The sequence below is a fragment of the Medicago sativa genome, chromosome 2 (genome assembly GCF_051527215.1).
Source record: "Medicago sativa cultivar Bolivia chromosome 2, Bolivia_mono, whole genome shotgun sequence".
Lineage (NCBI taxonomy): Eukaryota > Viridiplantae > Streptophyta > Magnoliopsida > Fabales > Fabaceae > Medicago > Medicago sativa.
Genome location: NC_140750.1, coordinates 26,564,427 through 26,573,905, shown reverse-complemented (window position 1 = coordinate 26,573,905; position 9,479 = coordinate 26,564,427). Strand labels below are relative to the sequence as shown.

General features: G+C 34.3%; 1 protein-coding gene across 1 annotated transcript; it reads left to right on the top strand.

Annotated features, from left to right (window-relative positions):
- The first annotated feature begins 657 nt into the window (after positions 1-657).
- LOC146945861 (uncharacterized) lies at positions 658-3,937 on the top strand. Its single transcript, XM_085744152.1, has 8 exons — positions 658-803; positions 971-1,048; positions 1,134-1,261; positions 1,357-1,439; positions 2,535-2,656; positions 2,980-3,141; positions 3,254-3,347; positions 3,551-3,937. Exons 2-8 carry the CDS (start codon positions 1,024-1,026, stop codon positions 3,750-3,752), a joined length of 816 nt encoding a protein of 271 aa, XP_085600278.1. The 5' UTR covers positions 658-803; positions 971-1,023; the 3' UTR covers positions 3,753-3,937.
- The last annotated feature ends 5,542 nt before the right edge of the window (positions 3,938-9,479 follow it).

The window sequence follows — 9,479 nt, the reverse complement described above, 5'->3', positions numbered from 1 at the left end:
AAACTTATATAAACTAGTTGAAAATAGCTTATGAACACACAATAAGATATTTTTGTAAGCTTTCTCAAACAGCCATTCAGGTGTTTATAAAGTAATCCAAATGTGGGACAATGTATTGATGTTGCTTTTCGCAGTGAGGTCCACGTCCATTTGACGGTGTTCTCTTGTGTTTTGTCGTGTTATTTGGAATCATGGATGTTAGTGGTGGAGTCAGGAAAAAAAATTTGGGTGGGCCAACAAAATAAACTATAATATATATGAGCAATGCTATATCTCTAGAAAAATAACATCAAGAATTCTTCAAGAATAAAGAACAGCCAATCAGAATGCACTATTTGCCATAATTCAAGGAGGTGTGGCTGAAAAATAGGAAGTGAACAAATAAATCATGCAATTAAAACTTGTCAGCTTGTCTTGAAAAAATTTTAATGCTATTTTTCTAGAGAAATAGCATTTTCCAATATATATACACAAAATTTATGTTTTAACAAGCATTAAACACAAAGTTGACCTTCAGAAAAATTAAATTACATACCTTAAGTAACTTGAAAGGGTGTTACTAAAACATGCTCAGATGAAGAAGAAGGTGGACCGCAAAGTAATTTTATTTAAAAGTGAATAATACTTCAGTAATTTCCCTTATAATTTTTTTTAAAGTTTGTGTGATGGGATGGACCGTGGTCCACCCGAGCCCTAAAGGGGCTCCGCCTCTGTACGTACCTGGTACAATGAAAACATGTGTTGATTAATGCAGTTGATGAAAGGTTGGAATGTGAGGATGGACAGTGGAAGCCATCAAATAGGTTTTTTTTTTTTTTACTCCTTTTCTTGAAAGCATTTTGTCAAATTCTGATAACATTTCTTTTACTTGTTTAGTTGTTGCACATTTGCATTGCTTAGCTTTTCCACCTTTCTAATCTTAATTTGTTTCTTTGCTATCTTTGGCTTTCTCATTCAACTTCACCTGTAGATAGAAATCTTACTCTTCAAATTCTGAAATTTTGAAGCTTCAGTGAATTGAGGATGTCCCTAGCTGCACAAAATCCATGTTAGTTTCCTACATTATATATAATTTTTTCAAAAAAATAAATAAAATGGACGAAAGATTTATCTCTCATTTGGTGTTTTTCCAGCTGTTGAGCATCATCAAAGAATCATAATACCGAACAAAAACGGTGAAAAACTTGTTGGCGTATTACATGAAACTTCTGGAACAAGCAACGACGTTGTTATCTTGTGTCATGGTTTTCGTTGCTCCAAAGTTAGTTACTTTTTCCTTTTTTACTTAAATGTATGCATACATTGTTTTACTAGATTATTTTAATTAATTTGTATGTTTTGTTTTTTCCAATGTAGGATACCAAACTCATAATGAACCTTGCTGTTGCATTGGAAAAGGCACGAATTAGTTCTTTCCGTTTTGACTTTTCAGGAAATGGGTAAGTTTATTGTTACATTGGTCGCAAATAATTGATCTAGCTGATCAAGGCACAAAAGTAATTAACGTTGTATTGAAAACTGAAAGGGGCCAAATCATTTTGGGACAATAGCTTAGATATTTTGGGATGGGTGGAATATAATGTTGAACACAACCATATTAAGCGAATATATATAGGATTGTTGTGATTTCATGTAGTTTATGACCTATGTAGCACCAACACTTTCAATAGAAAGCGTGTGCACTATTCGTGTCTGCGACAATGCTTTAAGCTTGTTCCATTTGGGGGGGTTGATCATAGGTGCGTGATTGGTGTGCCTAAAGCATGCATATGCTTATGGAATATGAATCCTATGATAGTATAATCATTGAAATAGTGTGTTTCTGGCAGCCTGACGTGTTTGTTTATTATTAATAACTACTGTTAGAATTACTCTTACAGTACTAGTTGTTAGTTTAAAATGGTTGGATTAGTTGTAATACTATGATACTGTCCCCAGTGACTCAATTTCCTTATAATTTTATCGCCGTGTTAGATGCTAACTGATCCTTACTAGACTTAGATATGCGGCCTGGGGGACAGTTGAGTGGCTGAGAATAGAGGCTGCTCCATAGAGGTGGTGGTGTACTTGCAAACACTCTGACGATCAAATAATTAAGAGTCTTGAGTGTGAGGTTTTTAGGGTTAGAATCATGTACCTGGATGTGAGTCATATAGTTAGCCTTTAAAGAAGAAAGATTACGGTTCCTAGGACACAAAACCATAATTGGACAGTTATTTTGGATGGCAGCTGTGGACAGAACATGTTATTATCTTTATCAGGCTGTCTTGATTTAATAATTGAACATGCTCGGGTGACGAGTTCCGTTATTGAATTGTTCTCTGCCTAGTCCGGAACAGTGACCTGATTTTGTCACTGTTTGTTTCGTCTGTGATTCTACAATATACAAATAATATTAATGATCTCCTTTTTCTTGTGTAAATTAGGTGGTATTTCTCCATTTACACCGAGTAATACGTTCTAAAGTTTATGATATATTGTCTTCATCATTAGCCTTACTTTGTTTTAACTTTAATGAATGGGTTTTCTTCAAGGGAAAGTGAAGGTTCGTTTCATAATGGTAACTATTGGACAGAGGTGGATGATTTACGCTCTGTTGCTCAACATTTCCATGAAGCAAATCGTGTAATCCGTGCTATTGTCGGACACAGTAAAGGTATCTTGATTTGTTTGCTTATATGAAAAATAAGGTATATGAAGTTATGCTTTTGGATATATGATTTTATGTGCCGATTTATACAATCATTCGTTGAAGAAAAACCAGGAATGTGCACCTGTATGTAAACCTAATTGCCTATCCAAACTTCTAGCATGAGATGAAGCAAAAGAAAATACACCAGAAGTTGTTACCACTTCTAACACTTAACACTACTCATGCACATATTGTTCTTGAAAGTTGACTTGTCGGTGTTGCTTCTTTTGACCAAGGTTTGCTATAATGATTGAACTATTAGCAATTGTTTTTGTGTCCTGATGTAGGAGGTATCGAAGTTCTTCTCTATGCATCCAAATATCATGGCATTAAAACTGTTGTCAACCTCTCTGGACGTTATGATCTGAAGGCAGGCATCGAAGAACGCCTTGGTAAAGATTATTTGGAAAGAATTAGGAAGGACGGTTTCATTGATGTGAAGAGGCCAGGTAAATTTCAACGTGAACGATGCGGATAATGAAAATTTATAAGTTATATTTTCAATCTCTCAATTACTATATAATTTATTAAATGATCATTTGAGAACATATATTGTTGCAGGAAGTTCTGATTACCGTCTTACTGAAGAAATTTTGAAGGATTGCTTAGGTATAAATATACATGAAGCATGCCTTCATATTGACAGAGAATGCAGGTTAGTGGAAAAGATGCTTGATCTTTTTTTTTTTGATGGTGGTCGGGGTTTGAACCTCGGACCTTGTATATATTATATTATGTATTGTCCCTACCAACTGAGCTAAGATCACGAGGACAAAAGATGATTGATCTCTTCTGCTTCATAGTCCCTTAACATTGATGCATAGATATGCTAATGTCAAATTACATCATATATGGCAGGGTCCTTACAGTTTACGGTTCTTCCGATGAAATTAACTCCGTTCAAGATGCATACGCGTTTGATAAGATCATATCAAACCACAAGTTGCATGTCATTGAAGGAGCTGATCATGCATACAATAATCATCAAAATGAGTTATCCTCAGTTGTTGTCAGCTTCAACAAGGAAACCATGAACCTCAACAAGGTTACTGCTAGCTAGACATGTTCTTGCTTGGATTTAAACTCCTTATTTTCCTATAATATTATTTTGTTTTCCAAATGATATTTGTCACCATTATATGGTTAATTTAAACATGGTAAATAATCCAGTTGGAGATATTGGAAAAGGGCAAATTTGATTGATCTTTCTCTATGCTTAATGAATTACACTTTGTTGAGAGTCCACGTTGAATGTGATATAGCCTGAAAAAATTAATATTTATCTTTACATTTACAAATATGTATATTTGACAAGACAAACAATATAAGTTTATTATTAAGCTGTAGACTTGTGAGCAAAACTTCTTGAATTTAAGAATTCTGTGCATAATTGATTCTTAATCTTAAATCATAGAAAATTGGATTTTAAACATGGTTTCCCCTCGGAGAGGCTACAGAAGAAAATCCAACTCCAAAATATGTTCCTAAAAAAACTCCAAAATCTGTTGTAATTAAAAAATGGGTAATGTTAACGAGTGCCTCCGGGGCACTCTTTAAGGGTCTTAAATGATAATTTTTTTAAAAAACTCATGTTTTTAATGCATTGGAAATTGAACTATTTGACTTTTTTAAAGAATAATTTCCTAATTTAAAATACTTAAAGAGTGTCCCCGGGGACACTTGTTAGCAAGGCCCTTCAAAAGTTTATGGAAAATTGTTTGGGAGTTTCTGTTTCGTTCCTACTCACTTCTCGCGCATCCTCCAAAATTCAAAAAATGTCATTGGATTTTCAGATTATCTAATTCACATTGAGATTTTCTCCTATATTTTTTGTGGAAAAATAATTTTTTCGCCAATTCGGATTCTAAATATTGGAAATATAGACTAGTAGCATATTAGACCTAGTAGTTAAGTAGTATATATAGCTTGTAACTTCCCCATTAGTGGGTAACTTCATCATTTGTAATATCCGATTCTCATCAATACAAAGAGTTTCATAAGCTTTTCCCTCTTTCCTTCCATGGATGCCATGTTTCATAACATGGTATCAGAGCAAATTTGGTATCCTCCTTGAAGGAATTTTCCGCTGCATTTTCTAGAGAAAATTCATTTTTCTCACTTTCAATTTCTTTCTTATTCCATTTTTCCTTTTCTTTCTCTTTCTTCATTTTCCCGAGAAAATCCTTTTCTTCTCATTACAATTTTCTGTTTGGATTTTCTTCTTTTTCCCTTCGTGTTCTCTCTGTTCCCGATTCCTTTTTCACTATTTTGATCGATCATGATTTTGTTTTTGTGATTCCACTTTGTGTTTTGCGTTTTTCCCCAAATCTTAGGGTTTGCGATTCCGTGATATAGTTTCTTCTTGTTCTTGCGATCATGACTCTGTTTCCATCGCATCTCATTATAGTTCCTGATTCTGTTCAGATTGCCATTCCGTTTCCATTTTCGATCCATTCGTCTTTGATTGATTTCGATCTGTTTTCGCTTGGTTCTGGTTCCAATTTTGCTTCAATTTCTGTTCAATTTTAGTTTACGTTCCATCTTCATTCGAGTTTTCGAATTATGTTGCTTTGTTTGAAGCTTCATCTGAGATCCTGAATTCTGTTTTGATGAGTTCTATATGTGCTGTGAGATTTTCGGTGGTGCTTTGATTCTTGCAGCCTTTGACTATTGAGATCACAAGGTGTTTGATAAAACTCTTCAGTGAATATATATTGGCGTTTTGTGACTCTGACTCTGTTTTGTGACTTTTGTGGAGTTGAGAGGATGCACTTTTGTGGAGTTGTGTTTCTGTTTGAGGTTGTGATCTGTTTTGATGATTGTGAAAGTTTTGAGGTTGTGATTTGTTGCAATTTCTATATCAACGTGTTGACGCTACGGTTGCCTTGAACCTCGACATCATCACTGCATTTTCTGGTACAGTTAATACCATTGAAAGTTTTTTTTTGCAGCCGTTGTACAACTCTTCTGCTACAATCTATCAAAATTTGGTATGTTATCTTGTATCTTGTAGCAACTGGTTTATTCTCCCGAGTTTGGAATATTGTTTGAAGTTTGGGAGATTGATCATGGAATGGTATTTTGGGATTCTCTATTATTGTTGAAATGGTTATTTGATTGCTTCTGGTTTCTGCATCAGTATTCCTTTTTGGATGCTTAATTGTGTTAGTTTTGGCATATTGCTACTTGTAATGTTGATTTTTGGGCTTGGTAGCTTCTGTTTGTGTATTGGTTTCTCATTTGGTAGATTGGTTTCTCCATTTGGTTGCTAATATGATGATCTATGAGAGCTACACCTGCATATATACCTTTGATTTGGCAATTCTCAAGTTGAGCAGATTGCACAAAAAAAAAAAAAAAACTGTTAAATTGGATTTGAGGCCTAGTATTTCATAGTTGGTTCTGTTCTGACACTGTTGATATTGCCTTATTTGGTGAGACTTATGGTTCCAGCTCCGATTTCTGCAAGTTTCTTTTGCCTCTAGCTCATGATTGTCTTTATGTCCTGGATCGTTAGTGAGGTTTCCATACCTGGTTGTACACAGAGTTGGTGTTTGATGGAACATCTCTTGTACGTTGCTACCATGCCTTAGTTAGCATTTGTTACCGGCCTTCTTAGTTTGGAGTGGTTTGATTTTTGAAGCTTCTGTTTGGCCCATTGTTTTGCTTCTGGTTTGTCTACTATTGTGACAATTTGAGGACTATTGTTTGGATTTGTTTTAGCTTCATTATTGGAAGCATTGATTTGTTGGCCGATAGCTTGAAGTTGCATCAACATGGATTTGTTTTCTATGGTTTGAAGGCACATCACATGGCTATGCATCTCTATTGGCTTGCATTTGGTTTTTCTTGTCTCGGCTTGGCATAGGAGGGCATCACTTTTATCTTTGGAAGCTTGGTCTTGTTGCTTCATGGTACTTTTGGTGTGAAGTTTGTTCAACATATGACCTCCTTCCATTGTTGACTATGGCTCTTCCTTGCATTTGGTTTTTCTTGTCTCGACTCGGCATTGGAGGGCATCATTTTTTATCTTTGGAACCTTTGGTCTTGTATATGACCTCCTTCCATTGTAGACTATGACCCTTCCTTGCACTTCTTTTCTTCTTGTGCTTCTATCTTGAGTGATTGAACACTCTTGATGGTTAAGCGTTGTGCCTTTTAAGGCTTTGTTGATTTTGGCTTCTACCGGATGGTGGTTAAGCGTTGCTTTGATGCTTCATCCTTCAAGCGGTTAAACCTTGAGTTGTGGTTTCTACTTGTTGGATAGGTTTTTGGTTGTTGACTTTACTTTTGGCCGATGTATTTCCGGCATTTCTCCTTATGTTTTCATTTGTTTGATGTACTTTTCTATTGTTCATTCCAAGTTGGAAGTGTTGTGAACACCTTCCAACTTGTGGGGGACTATTGGAAATATAGACTAGTAGCATATTAGACCTAGTAGTTAAGTAGTATATATAGCTTGTAACTTCCCCATTAGTGGGTAACTTCATCATTTGTAATATCCGATTCTCATCAATACAAAGAGTTTCATAAGCTTTTCCCTCTTTCCTTCCATGGATGCCATGTTTCATAACACTAAAAGCCAAAAAATAAGTACTTCAGATTTTATAATCTACAAACCCTTTGTATATTTTACTTTGAAGCATGTGTTGGGGGCTTTTGGATTATAAAATCGGAATGTATTTGTTTTTTCGGAAAATAAAATCCAAACCCATACATAAACTCATTAAAGTGGGGTTTCTTCTGTCCCTCTCCCGACTTTGAATATTGGGAAAAACCCAAACCCACACACACTCATCAAAGTGGGGGTTTCCCTCGTAAATTTGGGGGATGTTTGGTTGGATTTAGATGGATGTCGATTATGTTGTCGTCGCTATATATCCTGATGTGAGCGTTTTATGCACTTGAGTCTAGTCGACTTTGACATGATAGCGTGACCCAAATCACAAGTGCGGTGGTCGACTTTGACTTGATAGCGTGACCCAAAAGAAGAGTGATGGAAGTCCTCTGCTCACGGTGGTTATGGGTTGCAGTTGATTCAAAAGAGGGCTTGTTGCCAACTAAACAAAGCCAATTTTTTTTTAATGGCAAAATATATTGAATAAATCTAGACTGAACACAAAGTATACAAAGAATATACCACAAGAGTACAATCATCAATACAACAAGTTCAACATGAAAACAGTAAGATTTGAGCACAACATATAAGGTAATTATGAGCACAACATTCTACTTGTAACTTTCTCTCAAAAAAAAAACATTCTACTTGTAACTTAGGTAAAAAGGTGTATTTTTATTATACTAAACTAATTATGATGTTAGGACATAGAATGTGAAAAGGGTAAGATAGATATCGCGGCAAACTTTAGGATTTACGGAAAAGAGGTATAGAAGTAAGATTTGGTTATGATTAGATGTTGTCATGATTTGAGTAGGTATTTTTCATATAGGTGCCATTTAAAGTTGTTTTACTCATATAACCATAGTCATTTTCAAAAAAATATAATCATAACCTTTTAAAAAAAACCTTTCAAAAAATAATATTGGAGAAAAATATGTTCAGTCCTGATCGTATTAATTTATTCTTGGTGGTGGTTAAAGTCGCACATTCCTAACCTTTTTTACGTCTTCAATTCATGGTGGTCTAATCCTCTGATGTGTACTATGGGTCATGCTCCCTTGTAATGTTTTGCTTTTGTTTTCCTGACATTGTTTTTAGCTTGTCTGTTATGTATGCTCTCTTGGCTTCCTTTTAGACACACTTTGTGCTTCAAATAGAGTTTTTTAATTTATTTCGTTTTTGCCTCTTAAAAAAAATTAAAAACCTTTGAATCGGTCCAATCATCTAACTACTATTTTATTCATAAATTTATATTTAAAATAATTGTTAGCTTAAATTTATATATGATAAAAAATAGTTAACTTAAACTTGAAAACAACATAAATAGGAAGATTTTTTTTTCTTAAGAAGACTAAAATTAAAAACAAACGGATGTAGTATTGCAATTTGCACATGCACAATCTCTTGCCAATAGTTATACACTCCATCTTATTTGATTTTTTTTTGCTAGTTTTAGCATTTTTTCTTTTGCTTAATTTTCTTGCACAATCTCTTTGTTTCCAAATAATGAATGTTTTAGAAATTCAAAATATAATTGAGATTAGTTTTCCAACTACACCCTAGAGTTTTTAAGCGCTTTGCATTACAAAATAAGTATTTGTAAAATAAATGAAAAAAATTATGGATATTTTGACACAAATATACATTTATTAAATAATTTTACCAAGAGCGCTTGGATGATCTTTCAGGTTTTCCCCCATAATTAGAGTTTCTATGTTTGAATTCAATCATGCATGAAAATGCAGAAACATTCAAACTCTCAAATGAGAGTCTTGACGTCTATTGTAATCTTAATTGACTCTAGGTATTAGTCTCTGCAATTACGCTGGGGAACAAATAGTTTAACTAAAAAAGTTACAAAAATTATGAAATGATGTAACCGTGTGTGATGTTGGGATCCTGTCCTTGATTTTCCACAGAAATTAAACATAGATCGAACCAGTAAAGCATTAAGTTATATTCTATACTATCATGCATAAGAAAAAGTCAACAAAATGATGAGAGTCCTAACTTTTGTTGTCTCCTTGTTGCCTGTAAGCTGGAATTAAGTGTTACATAGCTTGTTGTATATAATTATAAGCACTTTCAATTAAATAAACTTAGGTACCTTTGTAGGCCGCAAAGTACGTAGGTTAACATAATAAAATTGAAAAAGAAAAGTTTCAC

Excerpts from the sequence above, each read along its gene's own strand:
- LOC146945861 (XM_085744152.1), top strand. The coding sequence starts at position 1,024 with ATGTCCCTAGCTGCACAAAATCCAT. Across the intron at positions 1,440-2,534 it reads TTTGACTTTTCAGGAAATGG|GGAAAGTGAAGGTTCGTTTC; the intron begins GTAAGTTTATTG and ends GTTTTCTTCAAG. Across the intron at positions 3,142-3,253 it reads CATTGATGTGAAGAGGCCAG|GAAGTTCTGATTACCGTCTT; the intron begins GTAAATTTCAAC and ends ATATTGTTGCAG.